Consider the following 27864-nt stretch of genomic DNA (forward strand, 5'->3'; position numbering starts at 1 on the left):
GGCGGCGTGACGTAGAGCCGTGGGGGCGGAGCCAGCGCCCCAGCCGGGTGTATCGGGAAAGGATGGGACAAGCCTCTCTGGAAGCCCCGAAGGAGGGTCATCGGGGAGCAGCTGCGGGGCTCTGCGGGACAAAGCCCCGAAAGACCGGAAATGGGAACTTTTGCCTATGGCAAAAGTATGGGGACGGGGACTACCGCATTTATCTGTCTTTTTTACTCACACTTAAATGCTGTTTTAGATATGAGTGATGCCTGTGAATCCGTGTATATCGCCTCCTTTAGCATTACTTCAGCTTTGCACTTTCCAACACAGTTCGATCCCTCATGGGGAAGTACCTAGGTATATTAGTTGCTGGAGAGTACTGGTATCGAATTGGGATGCGGGTGGCGCTTTGGGTTAAACCACTGAGCCAAGGGCTTGCCGATCAGAAGGTCGGCAGTTCGAATCCCCGCGATGGGGTGAGCTCCCGTTGCTCGGTCCCTGCTCCTGCCTACCTAGCAGTTCGAAAGCATGCCAGTGCAAGTAGATCAATAGGTACCACTCCGGCAGGAAGGTTAACAGCGTTTCTGTGCGCTGCTCTGGTTCAACAGAAGCAGCTTAGTCCTGCTGGCCACATGACCCCAGCTGTATGCCAGCTCCCTCGGCCAGTAAAGCGAGATGAGTGCCACAACCCCAGAGTCGGCCACAACTAGACCTAATGGTCAGGGGTCCCTTTACCTTTACTGGTATAGAGTGCTGTTGCACTTGCCCTGCTTGCAGGCTTCTCAAAGGCATCTGGTTGGCCACTGTGAGAGCAAGATCAGTGGCAAACTTTGAGTTTTGAAATTTCAGTGCCCAGTGTGGGTGAACCAGGCGTACTCCCATAAATCTGCCTCTGGTTAGATGGGCCTTGGGCCTGATCCAGCAGGGCTTTCCTTGCATTCTTATAACAGTCAGACTGGATGGGACAACGGCAGACATTCAGCTGCTACCACAGCCCTGTGCATTAGGAGGGGCGGTTTAAAGTGTTATTACTTGCAGGTGGTAATGGTGAGCATGCCTTATTAAAATAAGGAAATGGAGTTAATGAAAGCCACATTGATAAATATTTATGGACTGCTATTGAGTGAATGGAAATTACTGGAATTATGGAAATTATGGAAATTATGGAAATTATGGAAATTATGGAAATTATGGAAATTACTGCTTCATATGTAAATGTATGTAACTTGGCTTGCTGCCAAACCTTTAGCCTTGCAGATAAAAATTGGTACAAAAGACCAGGATAGAAATATCGTCCACAGTTCCTACAGTCATGTGGGTAACTTGCTGGACTTGCCACTCAAGATTTTCTGATATAAGATGAATTATTAATACCTTCCAAAATGGTAGCTAACTGTATTGAAAGGTTGCAGTGTTTGAGACTTGTTAGTTTAGATTAGGGCTTGTCCACACTTCCACTTGTCCCTCTTCTTCCCCTTTGTTTACCACTGAATTGGAATAAATGTCAGGTTTTCTGCGGATTGACATTGACAGTGGTAGCTCGGGTTAGGAACTTAATTCGTTCTGGAGGTCCGTTCTTAACCTGAAACAATTCTTAACCTGAGGTACCACTTTAGCTAATGGGGCCTCCCACTGCTGTTCCGCCGCCGGAGCACGATTTCTGTTCTCATCCTGAAGCAAAGTTCTTAATCTGAGGTACTATTTTTAGGTTAGCAGAGTCTGTAACCTGAAGCGCCTGTAACCCGAGGTACCACTGTGTTCTGATTCAGCGGTAAAGGGCGGGTATTCCAGAGGAAAGTGGTGGGGCAAACAGAAAGCCACTCAGACTTGTTTTTCTCCTTTACTTATAACACTAGAACTTGTACAAGTTCAATGAAGCTAAATATTGTAAGATTTAGGACAGACAAAAGGCAGGACTTATTCATGCAGCACATAGTTGAAGTATAGCATTTGCTCCCCCGTGAGGCAGTGATGGTGACCAACTTGGATGGCTTAAAAAGAGGATTAGACAAAATCGTGGAAGAGAGGAGCAGTCAATGACTAGTAGCCCTGATGACAGTGATCTATCTCCATGGTCGGAGGCAATAATGCTTCTGAATACATGTTGCTAGAAGCCACGGAAGGGAAGAGCGGTCTTGTGCTCAGATGCTGCTTGCAGGTTTTCCATATGCATTTGGTTGGCCTTTGTGAGAACAGGGGTGCTGGACTAGATGGGCCATTGGCCTGATCTAACAGACTATTCTTATGTTCGACCATTTGTTCGATGTGTTTAAGTCCTGTGATGAATGGCAGCACCTCTCCAATACTTAATGTAACTTTTCCAGGTTAATACTTGAGATCTGCAACTGGAATTTGGAGAATTGGATGTGTTCTATATGCAAACTTGCCCTTTACCACATTAAGCTGCTCTTTGCCAAATAAGTATATTTTTGATTAAATGACATGGTTTTGTTTATCTGGTGGTTAAAGCAGTACAACAGCTGGGGTAGAGGACTCAACATCCTTCCTTATGCTCTCCAGCACTTCCCTTTTATAGTTGTCAGCCTCCTCTAGAGGAGAGATGAGGGAGCCAATTTTGAATCACGAATGGACTTATCCACCCAGGGGTCCTTTACCTTTACAATGTAGCCTGGTGAGAAGACCCCATCCCCTTTGCTCTGTACTAACAAATTGTATAAACAATTTCTTTATAACATTGCATTTTTTTCTTTGATTGTTGAGTTGTTGACTTTTGTCCTATTTGAATATTGTCCTCTTTGAATATTGATATTCTGTTTAGTAAGAGAGAAATCTATGAAGGCATGCAGATGGGATTTATATTTGCTGTTTCAGTATCTGCTAATTGGACAAAATAACGTTTTTATGGAATCACATTGAAACTGCTAGTCTTGAGGGAGTCATTTTCTACAAAGCATTTATGGTAGTGTTTTTAATCTGTTGAGTGTATCTATGAAGTGTTAGTTACCGAAATAAAGATGACTCTGAGCTGTGTCAATAACTGTGTGATAAATCTGAAGTGTTCAAATCTCTTAGTGGAGCTCTATTGTGAAGCTGTAAATTTATTTCTTTTAATGCTATTGTCACAAACGTATTTAGATTTGAATTTGAACTAGTATATGCACATAGTTGTCTGCCTTATGCATTTTAATCTATCGTGGTACCTCCGGTTGCAGACAGGATCCGTTCCGGAGGTCTGGCTGGATCTCGAGGTTTTCGCAGCCGGAGGACCACTTCTGCGCATGCACACGCAGCAAAACCTGGTAAAATACTTCTGGGTTTGCTGCTTACGTATCCTGAAGTTTATGTAACCAGAGGGTTACGTAAGCGGAGGTACTACTGTATTTTGGTAGTCTCTTGGTTTACTCACTGTGATTATCAGTGTAAAGTGATAAGAGTTCAAAGTTAAACTTTCATTATTCTGTTTCTCTTTATTGTTAACAGATCAACATAGTGAAATATTTATACATTGCAGCTGGCAAATGTTTTGGGTATGAACAAAAGTAGTCATATTGGAGTTTTTAAAAACTATTCAAAGGCTATGCAGGTATTTCCTAGTTTTTGAAACCCTGCAGTTGTTTTCAGCAAATCAGACAATATTGTTAAGGGTCTCACAGAAAACCAGTAAGGATGCAATCCTGTACATAAGTAGTGGAGAACCTCCAGCCTGCAGACCTAAATAGGTGCAGCAGCCCCCCCCCCCATGTGACTGTGAAGCTCTTTGGTCAAGCCACACCCACCTGCCCTCTGTCCAGTGTGACACAGGCAAAGACATAGGTTCTTGCTAAAGTGAAGATTGTGCTGTCTTCAGCACTTGTAAAGCCAGAGGGTTTGGCAGACACTGACAACCAGCTGATTGGTGGCACTTACAGATTACTGTGTCTTAAAAATAGGGGAAGATGTTTCATCTGACATCACAATTATGTCAGATGTTAAAGAGTTGGATAGGCCCACATGTCAAAATGACTTGTGGAAATCTGAGGACCTAAGGTCTTAACCAGCTGTAAATGATTCCCAGCCTGTATGTGCTTACCTGGGAGTAAGTCCCATTGTGCTCAAAGGACTTATGATCTGAGGAGACATGTATAGGATTGCACCATTAATTGCTAATTAAATGATTTTTCAGGATCAAATAGTAAAAAAAAGTTAATTCTGAAGACATAGAATAGTTTGAAAACAATATTTTATTGTACCTGAAGTTATGTTTCAGTCAGTCACTGAAGCTATTTCCTTTAATTGAATTAGTGTCTCTGGTAGCTTCCTAGAGAGCATTTCAGATATCACATTTTAATTTTAGATCTTCCCTTAATTCATGATATATATATATTTAAGGAATGTTGACAACTGGTTTTGAGTCTTTTAATTATAGACTTGTATTTAATTGATTGCTTTTCAAAAGTTTAATAGTTTAATTTTTACGTAAACTATATACTGTCATTCAACAAAAATTCTCAAAGTGGTTTCCATAGTAAAATTTAAGTAGCAATTAAAACACATTTTATTTAACGTTTTCTTTATATTTTATCTCCTCTTCCCTTTTTTGTACACACTGTTCTGTGATGCAGCTTGTTAAAATATACAAAAAGGAAAAGAAACTGTGTTAGTTCATAACAAAAAATACACCTGAGTAACACCTTTATTTGGACAAATGAATATGTCGTAAACATCAGTTTGGATGGTAGGAGTGAAGAGACAAAGGCAGGCTTATGTTGAAACTACCAAGCCTGAATTTAGTGACTTCAAAATCAAGCCACCTTTTCTCTCTCTTTCCCCTTTCCCCTTCTCAGCATCTAGCCTGATGAAGAATTCTGAAGAACAGGAAAGCTTTGCTCACTATTTTGTGACATTTGGGTTTGGACTGGGTGTCCATCAATATGCAGATGATACCCAGCTCTACCTCTCTTTCAAATCAGAACCAGTGAAGGCGGTGAAGGTTCTGTGTGAGTGCCTGGAGGCAGTTGGAGGATGGATGGCGGCTAATGGATTGAGGTTGAATCCAGACAAGACAGAAGTACTGTTTTTGGGGGACAGGGGGTGGGCTGGTGTGGAGGACTCCCTGGTCCTGAATAGGGTAACTGTGCCCCTGAAGGACCAGGTGCGCAGCCTGGGAGTCATTTTGGACTCACAGCTGTCCATGGAGGCGCAGGTCAATTCTGTATCCAGGGCAGCTGTCTACCAACTCCACCTGGTACGCAGGCTGAGACCCTACCTGCCCGCGGACTGTCTCGCCAGAGTGGTGCATGCTCTAGTTATCTCCCGCTTGGACTACTGCAATGCGCTCTACGTGGGGCTACCTTTGAAGGTGACACGGAAACTACAACTAATCCAGAATGCGGCAGCTAGACTGGTGACTGGGGGCGGCCGCCGAGACCACATAACACCGGTCTTGAAAGACCTACATTGGCTCCCAGTACGTTTCCGAGCACAATTCAAAGTACTGGTGTTGACCTTTAAAGCCCTAAACGGCCTCGGCCCAGTATACCTGAAGGAGCGTCTCCACCCCCATCGTTCTGCCCGGATGCTGAGGTCCAGCGCCGAGGGCCTTCTGGCGGTTCCCTCATTACGAGAAGCAAAGCTACAGGGAACCAGGCAGAAGGCCTTCTCGGTAGTGGCACCCGCCCTGTGGAACGCCCTCCCATCAGATGTCAAAGCGATAAATAACTACCTGACATTCAGAAGACATCTTAAGGCAGCCCTGTTCAGGGAAGTTTTTAATCTGTGATATTTTAGTGTATTTCTGGTTTTTATGGAAGCCGCCCAGAGTGGCTGGGGAAACCCAGTCAGATGGGCGGGGTACATAATAATTATTATTATTATTATTATTATTATTATTATTATTATTATTATTATTATTCTGGTTGGTCCTAGTAAAGGCATTGTGCACTGTGGATAGTTAACAGATGCCAGACTTTCCCTTATTTTTTTCCTTACTGTAAAACAAAGTAAAATGCTCTCCCTACCCCCAGCCTTTGAAGTACAGCAGCCAGAAAGTAAACAAATTGCTATAGCAAGAAATTTCATATGCTGTTTATATTTTAGGAATTAGGAAAATGTGGAGAGACAAACAAAAAGTGATACACTGTTAGGCAAGATTAAATATATGAGGATAGGAAACTGTTCAATATGGAACATTAAAAATAAAAACATTGGAGAGAAAAATATAATGGATGTTTTTATAGGACTCCTATTTTTAATTGGATGACTTTTTAAAGAGGAAAATTGGGATATGAAAACTGCAAATAATTATTTTGTATAAAATTGAGGATAATGGGAACCAGGCTTACAGAAAGAATTACAGATACCCTCCTGGCTGTGAAACAATGGTCTGGTTCATATGATCCAATCCTGATTGATTAAGCTTGGGTATGCTTGAGCTTTGTGCACTTTCATCATGCTTTAAAGTTGTCTTCCTAATCTTGATTTCTTAGAAAGCCATTAAATGTAATTCATAATTCACACATAATAGGGGTCTTTTTTGCCATTCGTGCAAATGAAGTAGTGAATCAGCAGCAAAGAGATTGCATGGGCACGCAGCTCGTGTATGTCTTTGCTTATTGATAATGAAAATGTGGGGGGAGGAGGGAAATACCTGCAAACAGAACTGATTTATATATTTAAAACAGTAACAAGCAAAGGCATACATAGTTATGGTTTCAACATGGCCAGTATTTTGGTGCACCTAAAAATATTACTATAGCCTTTGTTGTTGTGGCAGATGTTCTGAATTAGATGTTTCCATAGATTCATAGAACTATAGAATTGGAAGGGACCCTGAGGATCATCTAGTCCAACCCCCTGCAATGCAGGAACACAGCTGTCCCAACTGAGCTATCCAGGCACATAATCACGGAACAGTTGATAACATTATTTTATTTTCTTAAAGAGCAACTGCAAATTATATCTGGAATTTATGGCACTGCAGAAGTGGAAATTAACAGTAGATATCAAAACAATAGTTTTATTCAGTATTTGCTTTTCTTACAGGTTGGGTGTAAACTGCTTACGACAGCTATGACACCTGCTCTTCAAGAGAAAGCAATGAAAGGGCACGGTATCTGCTTATCATCTTCCTTGTCTTCAAGAGTGATGGAGTCCAATGATGCATTAGGCATGGGAAGTACCAGACCAGTAAAAGAGAAGATGAAAGACGGGTCTGTCACAAAAATTACTTGCTCCATGCTGGGGTTCCCCATTCCTCAAGCCAACCATAGCACTGATTGCTTTAACTTAAAATACTTGGGTTCTCAGTCTTCTAAACACTATCCAGTATTAATGAGCCCCAGTTCTACTTTCCATGTAAACAATAAAAATTGTGTGCAGAGGAACTCAGAAGAGCATAGCTGCTCCAAAGTGAGAAATCCGTTATGTAACAGCACTAATACACACTTCAGTCAAATTATTAATTCAGAATCTGGGGAACAGGTCAGAGGGGAAACTTTATTAGGATCAACAAATAACTTACCTGAAATGGGAAAACTATTTGATTCATGTTTAACTGAATCCCACAATGTAGAAGAAAGGCAGCTTCCTAACTGTAAAGGGTATCAGAAGAATGGCTTTTTGAGCAAGGCATTATTTATTAATCCTGAGACAAAAAAAGGAGACCTGTTCCATCAAGTGTGTGATGATGCCCTGGAACAAAAAATGAACTACAATCCCAGTACTAAAGAACAGGAATTGAATTTTCATTTACTTCAGTGTGTAAGCAAGCAACAGGCTTTGCTCAGCCGGGCCAAAAGAACTCAGAAACGTTTGCAAATACTCTTGGCGAAGCATGTTGTCAAACACTGTGACCAGCAGATGAAATGCTTTGTGAGACGCCAACTACAGAGAATGAAAGCCTTTCATGATCCATCCGGTGTTTTGGGTGGCAGCTATCATAGATGCACCAACATTAAAATGGAAAACATAGAGGCTAATACAAGTAAAGATATACGGCGTGATTTTGATGTTTCATCTGATGAAATCAAAGTGTTTGCTCGCTCAACAGCTGGACTCCTATTTCATGTGGAAGAGAGTTTGGATTCTGATGCCACTTGTAGCAGCTCAAGTGAAGATGATGATGAGCAGATTTCCAGAAAAGCTATGTCAGTGTAGGTATTAAAAGAATTGCTGAACTTCTGTGCTACAATCCTGCATGCTCAAGTTCCATGTAAATCTGTGATATCTCTGTACATAAAGGACAGAAGATGTGATATGTTAATGACAGGATCTCCAAATCTTTTATTTTTGAAGTTAATTTCACTAAGTTGATAAAGTTTACTGATGTAAATGGAACTGCTCTTTGATCATAGCTTGTTATATGAGTCAAATTTTACAGTACAGGCAATCCTTGCTTTGCATGGGGGTTCTGTTCCAGACCCCCATGTGCATTGGCAGGGCCAGAGTAAAGCGTACTGCTCCACCCCCGTTCCACTCTTTTAGTGAACAGGTCACTTCTGGGTTTGGCACTGTTGGGAGTTGCCTGTACAAGCAGCAAATTAGTGACACTATTTCAGCACCATTGAGATGTGTTCCCTGTGGCTGGTATCATCCAGCTGTGTCATATTTTTACATCCATTGAAGTAGTTTTCCAAGGTGTTCCCAAACACAGCTCATTATAGTAGTCTAAATGCAAATCATCTGGGAGTGTGGACAAAGGTGACAGCCTATCTGTGCTTGAGGGCCTGTAGTTTGCTCACCAAGCTGAGCAAGGTGAGCTCCCGTTGCTCTGTCCAAACTCCTGCAAACCTAGCAGTTTGAAAGCATACCAGCGCAAGTAGATAAATAGGTACTGCTTCAGTGAGAAGGTAAACAACATTTCTGTGTGCTCTGGCTTCCATCACGGTATCCTGTTGCACCAGAAGCAGTTTAGTCATGCTTGCCACATGACCCAGAAAATCTTAATCCTCCAGGGGTCCTTTACCTTTTATATATTTCAAGTCTGGATTGCCAATGTTACATGGATAGTTCTCTCTCTTATGATTTTATTGGCTAACTTATGCCAATAAAGGCTAAATGAATGAAGGTACTTCATGCCACAAATGCCACTTGGACATGGCCATCCAAGTTCATGTAAACCTGCTTAAGCCTTAGGGTCTGTATCAATCTGTATCAACAGGACAATGAAAACACGAACCACACGCCTTCTGAATAGTTTCTATCCAAGAGCTCTGATTGCACTAAATAATGATCTCAGGGCCAGTTGTAAGAAATAGCAAGCAGTGCGTAGTAAGGAATGAGATAGGTTTTAGGTTATGCTATGCTTCTAATAGGTTGTGTTATATTCTGGATTATGTATGTTTTAATAGATTATGTCTGAATAGGATGAGAGTGTTGGAGATACGTGTAAATGTGTATGTGAATCCGGTCTTGGGTGTTTGATTTTCGTTGTTGTGTATACTGTGTATATACAGACAATGACAATAAATTTATCTAATCTAATCTAATCTAATCTAATCTAATCTAATTGCCTATGTTCTCTAGGCATTTGATTTATGGGAACCAGGAACAAGGCCTTCTCCGTAGTGGTACGAAAATTATGGACTTCATGTTGCACTCATGTTCTGCTTTCAGGCATTTGATCCACATCTTGTTGGCCAACAGGATGCTGGACTAGGTGGGCCATTGATTCAGCAGGCTCTTACTATGTGCTATATAATAATAATAATAATAATAATAATAATAATAATAATAATAATAATAAATTTATTCTTACAACTATGTTTTCAACTCTGTGCAGAAATCAGACTCAATTCAGCTCTTTCTGTTTTTAGCAGATGCTTCTAAAAGGCATTTTATGATATATTCACTGCTGTTTTAACCTGTTACCTGCTAGTTATTGTAGCCCCAAAGGCTTCTTGTGATATCCTAAGGACTCTTTTGAGTTGTCTTTCTAAAATAGTGATTATCTCTTCTAACCAATGTTCTGTGTTCTTCCTAGTAACTATAGATCTGACTGGAAATGGCTGGTAGACAGAGCTAATGTTGGCTGTCGCTGGACATGGCTTCAAGCCCAGATTTCAGAGCTAGAATACAAAATCCAGCAACTCACTGACCTTCACAGGCAGATTCGTGCCACCAAGGTATTGTCAGTAAGGAAGAAAAATGGGTTATTGAAATAAAAGATTGATAGATGTTTTTTCTCTGTGTTCTGTGGTTTCCGGTATCTGGTATCTAAGCAAAAGCCATTATGTAAAATCTACAAAGGTCAGTGAAATAGTAGGCTGAATTTGAGTGTTGTGTTTGTTTGAAAGTAGGATTGTTGTACAGAATCCATACTAAGATTTGTAGTTTACTGGGCGGCCTTGGGCAAGTGACTGTTTCCCAGCTTAATTTATTTCATTCTTTAAAAAAAAAAAAGAGGCGAGGGGGTGAAATCCATCTTGTTTTGTTCTTGTGGTAGTGAAGCTCTGCTGTGAAGCGTAGTCATGGACTGGGAACAGTGACATGAGAGAGAGGTAGGGACTGGTATGAGGAGGATGAAGAGAGGGTGCTTCTTATTTTGGTAGTTTGGAAACAAGTAAGTTGTGTGCATTGGGATGGACCAACCAAAACATTGTCTATAAGTCTCCAGTATAAGTACAGTGAGGAAGCAATAATTAATAGACAGGACTCCTCAAACACAGTCATAAACAATCGATTAAAATAATTTTCATGTTTTCTTGAAGTGTAACTAAACAGAAAAAACACAGATAGGCCACAACTATCTTTTCCCAAGGGGTGGAGAGCATGGAAGAAAATGTTATTGGAAGCAGAGAGTTGTCGACCGGTACCAGCAATCTGAGTCTTGGTTTTTTAGTGATACCTGGTTCCTTGTAGATTAATCCTTATGGAAATAAAGAAAATAGCTGTTGTGGGCAAGTGAAAGCAGATCTTTATCCCCCCCCCCAAATAATTTGTATTGCTTTTCCTGTAAATACAAGAACAACATATAACTACAATTAACTTGTCCAGTGGCACGGTCTTACTAAGTTTCATATGCAGTACACAGTACACAAGCAATAAGTTTTTTATGCATTGTCAATTCAAGTATCCTCTCCACAGAGGAAAGCAGATATTTATGCATATATTGAATTGCCTGGTGATTAAACTATTTTTTTTGAAAATTGATTGTGCACTTTGCATGATGATTGAGTTCTTTATATAAGGTAATCCAATAAAGATCATGTTTGGTAATCTAGAGGGACAGATTTAATTTATTTTTAAAAATTAAATCAAATCTTTATTGTTACAGTCAATGACCAGCATTAAGGAAACAAGATAAAAGGCACATAGAATGCACTATCAAAATGTGTATAATAAAGAAAAGGCTGGTACTTGTCAATCCAGCATCTCTTCTCAAAGAGCTGGAAACCCAAGACCTCAGCACATTGTAAAACCTGGAGAGGCTCATATGTATGCAGGCAGGCCTGCAGATAATCTGTTCTGCAAACTAACACTGTCCCAGAAACAAACAAATTGCCAATATGCCAATATGTGTTCCAAATTGTTGACCATATAAGCCTTCTAGCTGCACCTTTTGTATCAATTGTCTTCAAAGGCATTTCCATATGGAGCAAACGACAGTAATCCAGTCTCAGTTGTGAACAGAAGATGTGTCACTGATGCAAATCTTGTTTTTTTATTATTTATTGCATTTATATCCTCCTCTTCAAGGAGCTTGGTTGTGTGAGGTAGGTTAGGCTGAGAGGAGGTGACTGCCTCGCAGTGAGATTAATGTTTGAGTGGGGATGAGTGGGCTGATGTACAGCAAGTTGCAGCTTTATTGTCATGTGAGATACAAATCACACTTTGAGCTCTAAATCATTGAAGTGTTTCAGTTTGAGAGATTACATTTGTTACACAATTGTGTTCAATTGCTGTTGTCTAGGGAATGGTGATCCTAAAAGAATTTCCAAATCCAAAGGACTTCTTGAAGAAAGGAACACAATTGATGGACCATGAAGCTTTATTAAACACCACAGGGAATTCACATGCTTCCCTTGAGAGGCGGAATGCTTGGCCGGAACATGATTTCGAAATGTCACCCAGCAGTCCAACTCTGCTTCTCCGCAACATAGAAAAACAGGTATTCAAGTGAGAGTGAGCATCAGATAGAATTAGATAATTTGTAGCAAAACACAGGTACACTGTAATAGCTTATTAATAAAACCAAGTTCCATATTTCTGTAAGCATGATCTGCATAAGTTGCAGGAAGTGGGAGATTGTGTAGTGGGTTTTGTACACTCAGAAGGCATCTTGGAAGCTGTAGTGTTAGACTTGGTTTGGCAGGTCTTAATTCAGAAATTTACTTGTGAAATTCACATTGTCCAGTAACGGTGTCTCCATTTCATCTATCTGTTATGAGGATAAAATGTGATATATTTTATGTATGCTACTTGGGCACCTTTTATGTCACCCATCAGCATGATAAAGTCAGACATTTCAGTTTCAGGCAGGAGGGCTGTGGAAAAAAATCTTGGTTTTTCATTTCCCTCCCTGACTTTTCCCCTTTCCCTTGAGCTTAGTATTCATAATTATAGTGTGATTTGCAAAAGAGATTGTTTAATGTGACCATTGCATGAATGTGTTTTGTGTTTATCTCTCTAGTGCAGGGGTGGGGAATTTATTTGGTGCAGTGGTTCTGATCTTTATCTTCCTTCTACCCCCACGGGCCAACTTTGACAGGCGAGTGGGACCACCTACCTGTCAAATCATCTGAAATCATAAAGTCAGGTGGGGGCGGGAGAAAGGGTGGGGCTTGGTCAAAAGAGGCTTTGCAGATGTTGCTGATTGGAAGTGTCTGCAAAGTCCCTTACACTGTGCTTTCCTGAGCACCAGCTGATCGCTGGGTGCTTTAGAAGCACTGTGCTTTGAATATAATCCTGAGTTCTTTAGACTGTTATTTGCTGTGCATTCAATTCAAGGTTTTCCCTTTGATTCTTCTTTCAGAGTGCTCAACTGAGTGAAATAATCAGCAGTCTGATTACTCCTCTCAATCTGTCTCCCACATCATCTCCTCTTTCCTCAAAGTCCTGTAAGCAGAAAGAGTTGGCCAATGGCATCTCTATAAGGTACGTGACACTTTCATGTATTTCATAATAACTGGATATTTAGCATTTGGGGGAATGTAATATAAAATGACAGTACAACTGTTGTTTAAATAACAACAGTATTATTATTTAAACAAACTTGCAGTAGTTTAGTATTACAAGGCTGCAATCCTACACACACTTGGGAGTATTGCTGCAATCCTAGCCCCCCCCCCCAAATACCTGAGAGCCCTGCCCCCATACCACTAGAACTTAATTCTGAGTAGACATAGCATTGCATGGTAAGTACTTTTAAACTCAGTAGGGCTTGCTTGTGAGGAGACATGTATAGGATCAATGTGTTTTTAAAAACTCCCTGTTTGATAATAATGAGGATGCTGTTCAGAAGAGGCTGACATGTGCTTTGAAATACTGTATATGAATTGCATAGAGCAATTACCAAGATAATAAATATATTATTTTAACGTAATAGTCTCCTATTGTAATAATGGTGATATATGATAATGTAAAGCACATTAATACAACAATATAAATCACATTTATAAAGTTAGTAAAACAAAATATAAATGAATTAAAACAATAGACTTGGAAAATAAGGTTGTTGTTCAGTCTTCTAAAATCAAAATAGTCGTTCTATCATGCAATAGGAGAGGGTGAGAGATGGGATTTCAGTGCTTCTCCATTGGTTCCGCTGAAGGATCAGCAACTTTGGGCTCTTTTCCAAATTGTTCCATTCCAGCTGAACATTACAAGAATGCCGTAAGGAAGAACTAGTGTTTGAGCTTGTTTTCTTGCTATGAAGTCCTTTTCCTTCTGTGCCATGCCTTCTGGAATGTAAGCCTGGGAGCAGGGACTGTTTTATTCCTAATATTTATGAGCTGCTTTGGAAGCTTATTTTTTGGGGGGGCTGAAAAGTAGAATAAAAATATGTTAAATAAAACATAAATTAATTTTTGTTAATAATGATTAAAGATGATTGGATTTAGATGGTGGAGTAATGAGATTAGGTCATATTCTAATGAGATTAAGAAATCTCAACTAAGAAGATGATTTCCCATGTTTTTAAAAGCTATTATGGTCTGTCTTGAATAATAAACTAAGGATGCCTCTTTAATGGTTCAACTTCACTAGGGGTCAGGTCTCATTTCTTTGCCACTGATACTTCTCTATGCTGTTTTCCTTGGGAATATTCATGTTTCTCAACCTTGTGTCCCCAGACGTTGTTGAACTACAACCCCCTTCATCCCTGACCACAGGTCTGGCTAGCTAGAAATGATGGGAGTTGCAGTCCAATAGCACATGGGGCTCCAAAGTTGAGAAAGGCTGACTTAGAGTATATCACTTAATCCTGAGTACACCTTCTGATCTTGAACTTGGTGTATGGAACTCAAATATTATATAATATGCAGAGCTTATTTCTGACATCCTATGATAATTATTTGGTGCTTTTCAGAAATTCAGAGAACAATGAGGAGATATCATGCACCAGTAGTTGGTTGGTTGACCAACAACACCTGAAGAGGAGGAGGAAAGAAAAGGCGAAGTTGAGAACATCATCTGTTGCCATGATATGCACATCTGCTCGCACTAGACCGCTTCAGAGTTTCCAGAGGAGGAAGCTGTACAAAATGAGCACTGCTTTCAATTCAAACCAGCAGGTACAAATGCATGTTTCTATCTCTTTAAGAAAGTATGTTAAGGTTCCAGCTTTGTGTGCCAGATTAGTATGGGTGTGTATCTACTACATGCTCCTGCTCTTGTTCTGTTCTGTGAGATCCTAAATTAGGGGAGAAAATTTTCAAGAAGCAGGTCAGATGCGAGGTTGACCACACATAAGGCTAAACTGGATTTCCTAAGTTGGCCTTGTTGACCACCGTGACTTCCTTTTTCTAACTAGGTGTGATGTTGGATGAAGCATTGTATATATTCATCCTTAAAAATAAAATATAAAACCCAAATTCGATGATTCCAAATTATTTTTCTTTGTTATCCAATGTCTCACACATAAGGGGTACCCTTGTATTGTCAGCTGGATTTTCCCTTTGGGGACAAAAGAACAGGAGAGAGAAGCAAGATACATTATGGATTAATTATACAATGAGTTTCTTTCATGTGACCATTTATATGAGTCCAGAACTGAAAGCATCTTCCATCTTGTTGGGTCATATCCTTACCCAATTTTTGGATGACAGCCTACCATGTATGGCAGTGAGGTCACTTTGACTTGACCAGTGGGCTGGGCTGTGTTAACAGGCCGCATTCTGCTTCATACTAGTTATTTAGGTAAATATTTTTTACAAATGGTTTAACACTTGAGAGTTAATGTGGAAGTATATAAGGAAAGAAAGCAGTGTAACTGAGCTGTGTTATTTGTTGCATTCAAACAACATGACTGAGCACTGAAATGGGTTTAAGAGGTCAGCTAGGCTGAAGTTACTTAATCAAGAAAGGTTTTTGCGAGCAGAAATGATATGACTCCTCAGATAAAAACAGTGTCTTCACTTAGCTTCTACTGAGGCCAAGTGAGGCTAACATGAAATTACAGTCCACGCCCCCCAACTAACAAGGAAATGCAATCTGATTTTACTACACTGTCAGCATCATTAATACAATACTATACTGCAACATGTGGAAGACAGGAGGGCCTGGCATGCTCTGGTCCATGGGGTCATGAAGAGTCGGACACGACTAAACAACAACAACAATACTGCAACATGCTGCCTTGTTACAGCAAACTTCAGAATTCAGAAATGAAGCAGCAGTATTGTAGTCCGCTCTTTGCACCTAATACATATGTCTGGACAAAAACGGCAATTGAAAACTATCATACTTTGCTAAATCATAGTGCTGTATAATGAATGCTTTGAAAAGCAGTACTTGGCATGCAAGTAAACCCTGTATAGAATACTAAATTGTTTGCTACGGAAGCAATGACAAGCTTAAGTTGGATGTCTCCAAGAGCTGTTGTAAGACACAGAGAAGGAAAATTCCAAAACAACTCTCAGTTGCATTTGGGCTTCAGAAGTGTGGGAGCACATGATCTAAGTTACAGAGAGCTACTCTTGCTGCCATCAAAAACTTGTAATTGCTAGCTGTTTTCCAAGTCATAGCCAAAGGTCTTAGTAATTTGGGAGTTTATTGAAGATTGAGTTATGTGTTTGTTGTGTGTGTGTGTGTGTGTGTGTTAAACACACATTTACGTATAAATAGATGTATTTGTATGTATGTAAATGTAACTGTTTAAGCCATCCAAGCTCTTAGAGACATGACAGAATCTTCATACAAAATGCATTTTGTTTGTACAATAAAACAAATAAAACATTTCATATATGAGTTTCTTAGGAGTCAGAGGCCTAAAACTAATAATAGTTCAAAATCTCTCATATCAAATTAATGTATCTGTTCTAGTTTCAGAGTCTGGTAAAGGTGATGAAGAGCATAAAGATCCCCCCCCCCAAAAAACCAAAACACTTACCTCTGAGGAAGTATGTTGCCATCTAAATCTGCTGTTTCTTTTTGGACTATTTATTTAATCACAAAACCTTACACAGCTGGCAGTGCTCAAGTTTAAAGGAAATTGAAAAGCTGTATCTTCTCTACATTTCATTAATCAGGTTTTTATTTCCCTAAATATAGCAATATGATATTCATAAGAATAGTTCTCAGTAAAAATGAAAGAAAAGGAAAAGGTCAGAGCCAGTGATTGAAGCTAAAAATGTTATGTCCCAATAAAACTTTGTCTTCACCTAAAGGGGGGGGGGAGTAATTTTCACCTGTTTAAAATAAAGCAGGGTGGTATCCAATGCTGGCTGTTTACTAGCAGGACAGGAGAGAGAGGCATTTTTGCATGTTCCATCTCCCTTGTACTCCAAAGGATCCCTTTTCAATATTGTTTGCATTTCTATTTAAAAGCTAAAGGTTGCAATTTCAGCTGGCTGAAGATCTTTCATTGCAGTCAGAAGTAAGCACCACTGAGTTCAGTGAACCTTGCATCCAGGAAACTATCGTGCTTATCCTCTTTTAAAATTCTTTTATTGATTTTTCAAAATAACATGAGTGATAATCTGTGAAAAAGGGTGCCATATCACTATAAAGTTAGTATCTTCTCCTTTTCTGACTAATGCCTTGACTTTCTTTGTTAATTTTTTAGAGACTGCCAGTGTCCATGCTTTCTATTTCCACTGTGATAATTCCAAATGTTCTAGGGACTTTCAGTTTTGAGCAATAGGTTGTCTAGTAGCTATCAAAAGGAAGGTGATTAGTTCTTTATTTAAGGATGATAACAGCATCATCTTTAAAACTTAATAGCAGAACCAAGGTTCTATCTCATTAACAGAATTGTTCCAAATAGTTGCAGTTTTTCACATGCCCACCACGTATGAATAGTTGTTCTCCTTACACTTTCTCCAACAGAGAGGAGAAATGGTTTTATTGATGTAGTTGCACCTCAGAAGGGTCTATGTAAGACACTGAGAGTGTTTTCTTTTACACATGTGGATACTGATTTTTTTAGCCCACAAGCTTTGCCAATCTGCCCCTTCAAATTATGGTTTCTAAATCTGATTCCCAAGTATGTTTTATTAAATTTGTTTGGCCCAATTGTATATCATGTACTATTTTGTAATTATTGATAATACATGTTCAGATTTTGCATTAGTATTCATAATTAGAATTTCAAATGGAGTTAGAGGCATAGAAACATATGCGATAACTGTTGGACTTGCCAAAAAGTGTGTAATATGATGCATATTCAGCCAATTCCTGATGTTTTGTCTAGCTTTACATATTGATTGTTCTTATGTTCTCCTTTAATTAAAAGTTTCTTGAGCTGTCATGCTGATCCTAATAAATTTGGTATTGTGCTGCTCTTTGGTAAGTGTGCAAGCTCACACATAGTATTTAGGGATGTGGGTTGTGGCTTTGTGAAATGTAACTTCAAAATTTGACACTACTTGTCATTCTATATGACAAGTAGAATAAATTGGAGCATGCCCAATATATTTGCCTGCAGGTTGATGTTAGGTGACTTTAAAAGGAGTTAAGAAATTCATGGAGGATAAAACTACCAGTCATTATTAGTCATCATGGGGGAGCAACAGTAGGAGGAGATAATTGCTTTCATTGGATTTTGGGGGTAAACAGAGAACGGAAGTTAAGAAAAGTATTACGGATTTAATTTAGTAAAGTCAGGGATAAACTGGCTGAAGAATACCTATCTCTGGAGCAGTAGTCCTGCTGTCTTGTCCAGCTTGAACTTCAATCTGTTGACACGGTTTGCTTTAGAATGTGAACAAGCTTTAAAAAGTTTTAAATCTGTGTGCCACCTTACAGGAGATGCAACTGAGAGATACAGAAGAGGTGGTTCCAGCCTCCATGTGGAGTACATATGAATTGAGCACCAAGCCCAGGACACAAAAACAACTCATGTTAGAATTGGACACCTCATTCCATCCCGTCTTATCATTTCCTTCTGGTAAGTGGTTGCTTGCTATCATATGTACAGCAGAACATCCCTTTTATTGACTATTTTTTTTATTATGCTGTATTTTCTGCATTCCTCCAAGGAGCTCAAGGCAGAGTCAGAGACTCCCCCTGCCCCCATTTTGTTCTTGTAAGTACTCTGTGAGGCAGTTAAGATTAAGAGAAACAGTAACTGTCACTAGGGGAGCTTCATGGTTGTGTACACTCCACTTAGCATTTTCTCCACAAAACTACTGGCACTTACATAGTGGAGTGTAGGCCAGACTTCATGAATTAGCCTTTGAAAATAGGCATGCAATGCACATGTAAGTGAATAGATTTTGGGGATAGTAGATTGCAATTAGATGATTTATATTTCTTTACATAGATTGAATCTCTATTTTTCAGATACTTCTCTTCATGTACACTTTAAGACACTGCTCAAGAATTATGAGGTCAAAGGTGAATCTGCCCTTGGTTTAGAGTTAAAAATGTCTCCATCAAATGGTATGCAGTACATAATTTTGACTTTTTTGTTTCAAAATTTATTATTTGACATTGTTTTGTTGATTTTTCTCCACTGTACTTTTTTTTTTTAACTGATGGGAATGAATTTTTACATTGTAATTTAAAGTGCAAATAGAAAAAATGGCCTTTCTTTAAACTGAGAAGAAACAATAGTAAGATAGTGTTTATTTTGTTGTAGAATATTTTCATTATAAAGGACCTCCTCAACAGTGGATCTGTGGATTTGAATCCAGTTTCAAACATCAGACTGTGTCAGAAGCATCTGAACAGCTGCTAGAGGGAAGAAAGAAAAGGCATTTAAGTGAGACAGTGATTGGTAAGTTGCCTAAGCTATCAGGAGGTCAGGTAAATGACAAGTCCCCAGCATACTGTCCACTTCTGTCCACAAGAAGAAAGTAACTGTTTGCAGTGCAATCCTGTACATCTCGATTCAGAAGTAAGTCCCATTAAGTTCACTCGGACTTGCTCAGAGGGAAGTGTGTATAGGATTACAGCCTCAAATGGATGTTTTGTCAAACACTTGAGGATTGCGTTCCAGCTGTAGAAACCATGTGGTACTGTGGAGAATAACTTTTATCAGCTTCCTTTGAATATAGCAATAGGTGGGCGTATGTTTGCATTTATACAGATAAGACTCTCTTAACAGTTTCATTGTCACCTCTTGCTATGTTCCATTTACGTTTATTATAACATCATGTGGAGCAGCTAAGTCGTAATTGTAGTAGTTGTTCAGAAATATCGTTCATTACATACAACTTCATTTTCTGAAAGATAAGGACTCTTCCCCTTTTCTTTCTTTTGTGTGGCAGGAGAAAGTAGTAAGAGATGTGAAGCATTTTCCTTTCAACACGCAGAACCAGAATCCCAGAGTCCTTTTACAGGAGCAGCCAATGGAGACATGATGTCTAGATCAAGTCATAGTATATCAACACAGGTATGCTAAAATTATTGTACTGGAAGATTAGCAGTCTAGACCAACCTTCTCCCACCTGGTGCCATTCATATTTTTTTTTAATTGGAGCTCCCATCATCCTGGCCATTGACCATACTGGCTGGGTCTCAGGAGTCAGGTAGGGTGAGTCTGGTCTAGAGGGGCTGATCTGCTTCCGATGTGTTGCATAGTATAAATTACTCTCTCAACAGCTAAATCAGTATGCAAATCCTGGCAGCTGGAGAACAATACAGATGTGCCCCCAAGCAGCTCCAGCTCCAGCATGGTCCCTGTTCACATGAATGCCATGATACATGATACATGAGAAGGCCATGTTGGCGAAGTCCGATGGATAACAACTAAAGGGTGCCAAGTTGAGGGTTGTTGCTGTCTCAGCACCATCCTTTTGCTTCCTGCACTGCACTGGCTATGGAGTCAGCAGTAGGAGCATGTCTTCTGAGGAATGTAGCAAAGGAACATATTCCAGAGACACTCTGTACCATAACTGGAGATATTAGGGACAATATAAGGGATAAAAGTTGTGCTTTAAAAAGGAGTTAGGACCCTTGTTCGTTTATAGGATACCTTGCCCTTTAGTAAAAAAAAACCTCTGAGCGGCTAAAAAGACTTGATAGAAGAGGAAAGGACTAGGAGGAAGAAGCAAGTTCCAGCACTAATTCTTAAAGTTACAGCTGACATCAGTGACATTTCAGGCTGTCTTGTCCTTGTCCATCCTTCCCATGAATCACTCTTTCCACTAGACCAGATGTAGGAGCAAAGCTGGTGGTGATGTCTAGGTAAGGAGGAAATGGCAGCTCTGGTACAGTTTTTCTCTTGAAAAGCAGACTTGATGGCAGTTAAGATTCCTCACACAGGAGGGCACTCGATGGATTTACAACAAAGCCAATAAAAAACATTTTACCTCTGGCTTTGATAATTTAGTATATCAGTTTGTATTTTCATAAATTAATGATTATATATTAGTTTTAAACCAGAGCTTGTTTATAGTACTGACATTTTTCTGTTGGGATATAGTTTCAAAAATTTCTGATCAGCTTTGAGTATTAAAGATGGTTTTCTAGCAAGTTCTGTGCACTTAAGTTTACTTTTGACTTTGAGTGTCCATTTAATGACATCCAATGTATAATGTTATGATTTTTGCACAGCTCAATTCAAGACGTAGACTGAGAAGTGAGAGCTCCTATGATATAGATAATATTGTTATACCTATGTCACTCGTGGCACCGTCCAAGCTGGAGAAACTGCAGTATAAAGAAATTCTCACTCCAAGGTACAGTTAATTTGTGTCCATTCATAAGACAGTGTGAAGCTATATTTTGCTAGGGCCATACTCAACCTTAAAAGTACATTTGAGCCAGACTAGGAGGCCAAATTGCAAATATTTCTTATCTCTAGAAAAACACATATTTTGATGATGTGGGGAGGAGGTAACTCAAAAGTGCAAAGGACAGCTTTCTTTTGCCACTTTCTTCTGCAGCAATGAAACTGCCACAGTGCATCAGAACAGCCCAGGTGTACGCTGGTATACATGTCTGAGCATATATATTCCTCCCAGTGGGTTATGTTCTGGAATACACATTCAAGAATGCATCAAAATATTCTGATAGAATCATAGAGTTGGAAGAGACCACAAGGGCCATCGAGTCCAACCCCCTGCCAAGCTGGAAACAGATTTGTAGCTGTTTCAGGATTTCTCTGTGAAAGCAGCCAGGATTTGCTTGCCCTTAACTGGTTTCAGCAGAGCCAAATCCTGATTAGTTCCATAACACTGTCATGATTCCTGACTGGATAGGACTGTAGTCAATGAGGAGCTGTCCTGTTTTTGTTTTATTCTGTTTCATTAAAAATGATGCCAAAGCATCAGTAGGAAATTATGCCTGCAAACAGGTGTGGAAAGCAGTATTAAAAAACTGGAAGGCAGGGTTCAAAAGGCTTTATCCACCCCATGAAAGCATGTTATTTGCCATTAGAACAGAGGACAAATATTTTAAAGTCTTGTGCTGAGCCAGATAAATTAATTGTGTCACTGATATCAAAAGCTCTTTAAGCAGTGAAAGCAAAGAGTCTTGATTTTGCATCGTATGAGGCTTCTTCAAATGTGTTTAGATTAAGTTGCTTTGGTCAGTGTCGAGAATTCGTTGAAAATCATCATCATTCATGGGTACATGTCAATCCTAGAATCCTAGAGTTGGAAGAGACCACAAGGGCCATCGAGTCCAACCCCCTGCCAAGCAGGAAACACCACCAGAGCACTCCTGACATATGGTTGTCAAGCCTCTGCTTAAAGACCTCCAAAGAAGGAGACTCCACCACACTCCTGGGCAGCAAATTCCACTGTCGAACAGCTCTTACTGTCAGGAAGTTCTTCCTAATGTTTAGGTGGAATCTTTTTTCTTGTAGTTTGGATCCATTGCTCCGTGTCCGCTTCTCTGGAGCAGCAGAAAACAACCTTTCTCCCTCCTCTATGTGACATCCTTTTATATATTTGAACATGGCTATCATATCACCCCTTAACCTCCTCTTCTCCAGGCTAAACATGCCCAGCTCCCTTAGCCGTTCCTCATAAGGCATCGTTTCCAGGCCTTTGACCATTTTGGTTGCCCTCCTCTGGACACGTTCCAGTTTGTCCGTGTCCTTCTTGAACTGTGGTGCCCAGAACTAGACACAGTACTCCAGGTGAGGTCTGACCAGAGCAGAATACAGTGGCACTATTACTTCCCTTGATCTAGATGCTATACTCCTATTGATGCAGCCCAGAATTGCATTGGCTTTTTTAGCTGCCGCGTCACACTGTTGGCTCATGTCAAGTTTGTGGTCAACCAAGACTCCTAGATCCTTTTCACATGTACTGTATCCTAGATTAAATTTGTGCATTTCTCTGCTTTTCAAGTATACACCAGTGAGTTTTTACTGTCAGATTTAGTTAACTAATTGCAGCTCACTTTGCCCATAAAGCAACCAACTTTATAGTACTTAGAGGAGGCAGATGAGCAAAATAGTGGCTAGAGAGGGTCCAGTGAGAAGTTCATATCAGCTTATAGTCAATGGATTTAAACTAGACAAGCACTAACCATACACAGAAATTCAATTATTTCATTTGTTGAATTAGTGTATTTGTAGTGTTTACTATGCAAAAGGATTTTTCACAATGTCACAGAGATGAATTGTGCATTGAGGAATCTTTTTCATCAACAGCTGGAGAACTGTTAACCTCGAGCCTTTGGGAAGCCTGCATGAAGAAGAAGAAAAGGTTGGTTGTGTTTCCATCCATCTGATAATTTATAACATTGCTTTTGTTTTATCCAGTAGTTTTGTAGATCTCTGAGAGCTGGAAACTATTTTCCCTCCCAAAATAAACAGTATCCTTGACACACACTTGCATGTTTATGAATTGTACAAGCGAGGAAAGGAAACAATAAGATCAGAAATATTGTATGAATGTTTTCTTAAGGTATTGGCTAACTAGTGCTTGAAAGTTCACAAAAATAAGTTACATCAGCCTTTTCAGAAGTACACCTTGAATGACCCCAAAGCCATTTTCACTTGCAACATCTACTGTTAAATTCTGGCTGAAATATCTTTGCTGAACAAGTTTTTTTATGGGTTATTGGAGAACATATGTTCCTGCTTCAGTCTTTCAGAGGGGAAACTTACCGTATTTTTTGCTCTATAAGACTCACTTTTTCCCTCCTCAAAAGTAAGGGGAAATGTGTGTGCGTCTTATGGAGTGAATGCAGGCTGCACAGCTATCCCAGAAGCCAGAACAGCAAGAGGGATTGCTGCTTCCACTGCGCAGCTACCCCTCTTGCTGTTCTGGCTTCTGAGATTCAGAATATTTTTTTTGTTTTCCTCCTCCAAAAACTAGGTGCGTCTTGTGGTCTGGTGCGTCTTATAGAGCGAAAAATACGGCAGTCAAAATCAAGCAAGCTGTCACCCATTTCTCAAAATTTGCTTGCCTGTACTGCAGGGTTATCATGTTCCTCCTTCAGCTGAAAATAGTAATTTAATGAATGACATATATTTAGACAGGGCTGCTATATCACATACACTGCCATATTTCACAATCTGGCAATGCAAAAAGTAGAGTATACACATTTAATAAATCATAATAGAGCCGCACACGGACACCACAAGCCTAGATTGATATATTCACGGATGCCAGAGAGGTGCAGGTCCTGCAAGTCCTTGAACAACAACAGTGCATTGAACAACCCTACAGTAGGCACAGGCAAGAACTCTGGTTACCTAAATCATTTACTTTTAAGTTTGGTTTTACATAGCTATCACTGCTCTTTATGCTTTTTGTTTCCCCCCGACCCGATTTCTCCCAACAGCACCCCGACCTATGTGTATGTCAGCCTGCGAGTATATTTCATACCTCTGATGAAATAAGCCTGCTCCACCCAGCTCTGCCCCTTTTCACGACGTATTTATGATGTATTGGGGCTACTTCAGGTTTGGGGCAATTGCGCATCTAACGTACCTAAACTGGGAGTTGCCTGTATAAACAGCTTCATGTAGCACTAAAATACACGTTCTGACCAGAAATTGACCAGTATCAGTTTCACATACTGTATAAACATTTTAAAGTAATACCCTGCCTTCCGCTCTACTCTGCCCAGGATAGTAAAATAACCTGTGAAAGAATTGTGTCTTTTTACGGTTGAAACATTGGTGTTTTATTCTTACCAAAAAATTAATGTATGTTCTAGAGATGTGCCAAGTTTTAAATTTGTATAGCTATAAAATGTGTTTTATAGACATACATCTAGGTTGCTTTTTTGCAGTTTTTGTTGATTGGTTTGATTTCCTTTTGGTTTTTCCACAAAAGCTTATGCTACAATAAATTTTGCTAGGCTTTAAGGTGCCACAAGACTCTGGGCAAGATCCAGCATCACAACAGTTGATACAACATCATTTCCCCTCTTCCCCTTATAAACAATGTTTATAATCTGGGCACTTTAATATTTAGGCAGAAGATCTTTCAGATGATGCCTATGCTTCGCGTCATGCAAACTACGAAGACAAAGAGAGAGCACGGTGGTCGCTGTGGCAACAGTGTCGATGGCCCAGAAGGAACAGGCAGGTTGATACCTATATAAGAGAAATGGTTTAGTCATGTCGGCCACATGATCTTTGGACAAATGCCAGCTCCCTCTGCCTGAAGCGAAATAAGTGCCGTGGTTCATAGTCACCTTTGACGGGACTTAACCGTCCAGGGGTCCTTTACCAAGAACTTGCAGCCGCATAACCATAAGAAACCAAACTTATGATATGATATTTTTCTGGAACTATTATTGCTCAAATAGCGATATTAAAATTTCACTAAAATATATTGCATGTTTCACACACAACTTTGAATAACTAAGGAAAGTGTTTATTAAATGCTGTTTAATGCCCTGTCCCAGTAAAGATTATAGAAAAGGATGTGGTAAGACAGCACCACAGGAGGGTCCTACACTTTGCTACTCTTAAATGCAAGATTTCTTATACAGGCAACTTTCCATTTATGCACATTCAAGGCATGCATGATTGTACGCATCGCTGCAAACCCTGCAAAAATTGCCCCCAAAGAGTGCAAAAACGAAAATAATGCCTAGCAATCCTACAAGCCTTTGCAAGTGCAATTCCATGAGCCTTTGCACCAACCTCAGGCCCGTGGAAAGTTGGGAGTCTGAGCAAGGAGGTTTGGAGGGAGCGATTGTGGTGTTTTGTTTTTTTAAAGGGCTTTTCAAGGGTTTCTGGAGGTTTAGAGGTGGTTTGCAGGCTTTTTCAGTGGTCTTCCCCATATATGTGATTTCACTTACCGTAAATGTATGGTGCCTTGGAATGTAACACCCACATAAATAGGGAATTGCTTGTATACAGTTGTCTGCATTCAATTTTTGGGTTTTCCTTTCAAAATATTAAGAAATTTTAATTCTACCCCCTTAAAATATGACAGCATCTTATTTTCCATTAGATGGTTTCTGTTTGGAAAAAACTGGAGCTTTGTCTCATTAATAGAACATATAGCAGAAGTTCTGACGGACAAGATCCAGCATTGAAAGAAAAACAAGGCAACACTGACTTAATATCCAATTTTTCTGAAAACATTGCTGACGCTACTTCAGAAATCCACAGTTCTCTCTGCCTTAGGGAGTCACAGTCTTCAGAAAGAAACCAAAAAACAAAGGTAAAATATATATATTTAGTAATAGCTGGGTGTGTTGACTTGAGTCCCACTGACAGAAGGGACCAAAACCTGCTATCTAGAAACCTTTTTGTTTTAAATTATTTAGCATTATATGTAATAAAAGTGTAAAACTAATTTAAAGGTCCACATTGTGGTGGTGGGTTTTTTTATTAATTTTTTTTAAAACAAATTAAAGCTAATATTTTTTGTTGACTATACTATGCTGTTTTTAATTGTACCAGTCACTAAGAATGTGAGCTAGAAAATCCCTGGTCATCCCTTACCTCAGTCCTGAACTCACTGTGGGGTGTAATACTACAAATCTAGCCCAGTGGGGCTTACTTCTGAGTAGATATGTATAGAATTACCCTGCATGACTGAAATCAAATGCACTTTCCTTTAAGTAAGTCCCATTAAACATGGTAAGCTTTGTTCTGAGAATTCAGGGATTGGATTGCAAAAGGCTTCAAGAGAGAGGCACTAGATCTTGGTTTCATAACCTTCATCAAGATAATGTTCTGGGGAGGTAGCAGGCAGGAAGGTTGTTTGTACTACAGAGAGAATATGTGAAGAACATCAACATTATTTTTTTGTTAATTACAAAGACTGTTCATAAAGTGGAGGATAAACAATGTTAAGAAAACAGCTGAACAGTTATTTTCAGTTGAATTCACCTCTTCCTCCCTCTTTCATTCCTTTCAGTCTGTTCTTTGGGAACGTCGGTCTTTTCCACTAAAGGTTGAAGAAGCAGGTGCTTTACTATGCCAAGATCAGATAACAGATCAGCAAGAAAATTCAGATGTGGCCATCCCCAGTGACTTTGACTGTACCTCACATGTTGCCTTCAGTTTACCAACTAACCAGCCACAAAAGAAAAGCTCTCCCAATGAGCTGGAAGAGTACAACCAAGTTCACTTGGGAATTGGCAGCATGAAAAAACAGAGGTGACAGAAAGTAATGCGGTTCATCAAGAAAGCTAACCAAAGTGAAAGAATGTGTAAGGTAAAAATATTTTAATGCTCCTAAAAGTGCTAACAGCTTTTGACTCACATTATTTTAAATTACAACACACATTTTGTCTTTTTTATAGTTTTGACAGGCAGGATAAGAGCCCAAGAGATGTAAAGAGTGAATGCTCTTAAACTGCAACCACCTTTGCCTACACATCTGAAAGGAAGACCTATTTTAAATGTACGTATGGTTGCTGTGCAGCAGAATAAGGTTTTTCCCCCATAGCTATGCAACAATTTCAAATGAACACAGAAAAAGCTACCCAAGAAGTTGTTTTTGTATGTGGCAGGAGCACATAAGTCTACTGTCCTCTTAAGGAATCTGGTTTGCCCAGTGATACATCAAGCACTGTAAATGTGATGAATGGTTACTCAATTCTTACTATAGAAAGACAAAAAGCTTTGTGGGAAGAAAAATCAATTGAAATAATTGATTTTCTGAATTTCACAATGGATATGTTTCCTTTTTGAGTGCCAGGGAAGGACTAAGAATTAGAAATACTATACTTTAGCTACTTAGCATTTTTATTACAACTTATTTTAAACACTTTGCCTAGCCTACAAAAACTATTATATTTTGCATTAGCTAAAAAACTACAACATTTAATTAAATGTCAATAATACAAACAAGGCAATAGCAATGTTTTAGTTACTGAGGGAAAACCAAATTATTTTCATACTCAAATTCCAGATTGCAGTGTGTGGAATGTTACCTGCATCCTCCCGTGATGCTAAGTGTTGAAAAG

The 27864-nt window shown here is 39.5% G+C and overlaps 1 protein-coding gene and 1 long non-coding RNA gene across 2 annotated transcripts; one reads left to right on the forward strand and one right to left on the reverse strand.

The window, feature by feature from the left end:
• The first annotated feature begins 754 nt into the window (after nucleotides 1–754).
• Nucleotides 755–27456, forward strand: KANSL1L (KAT8 regulatory NSL complex subunit 1 like). The gene is made up of 16 exons (XM_081850353.1): nucleotides 755–1029; nucleotides 6964–8072; nucleotides 9902–10043; nucleotides 11831–12028; nucleotides 12893–13014; nucleotides 14447–14651; nucleotides 18325–18466; nucleotides 18862–18960; nucleotides 19160–19297; nucleotides 19791–19915; nucleotides 21079–21203; nucleotides 23129–23183; nucleotides 24906–25015; nucleotides 25940–26108; nucleotides 26811–27110; nucleotides 27199–27456. The coding sequence occupies exons 1-15, from the start codon at nucleotides 883–885 to the stop codon at nucleotides 27054–27056; spliced, it is 3132 nt and encodes a 1043-aa protein (XP_081706479.1). The 5' UTR covers nucleotides 755–882; the 3' UTR covers nucleotides 27057–27110; nucleotides 27199–27456.
• LOC309336033 lies at nucleotides 23022–26840 on the reverse strand. Its single transcript, XR_014153866.1, has 2 exons — nucleotides 26783–26840; nucleotides 23022–23162 (listed from the first exon to the last, which is right to left on the reverse strand). It is a non-coding gene; the product is annotated as an uncharacterized lncRNA (long non-coding RNA).
• Nucleotides 27457–27864: the final 408 nt, after the last annotated feature.

This window comes from Podarcis erhardii (genome assembly GCF_964252035.2).
Source record: "Podarcis erhardii genome assembly, chromosome: 1".
Taxonomy (NCBI): domain Eukaryota; kingdom Metazoa; phylum Chordata; class Lepidosauria; order Squamata; family Lacertidae; genus Podarcis; species Podarcis erhardii.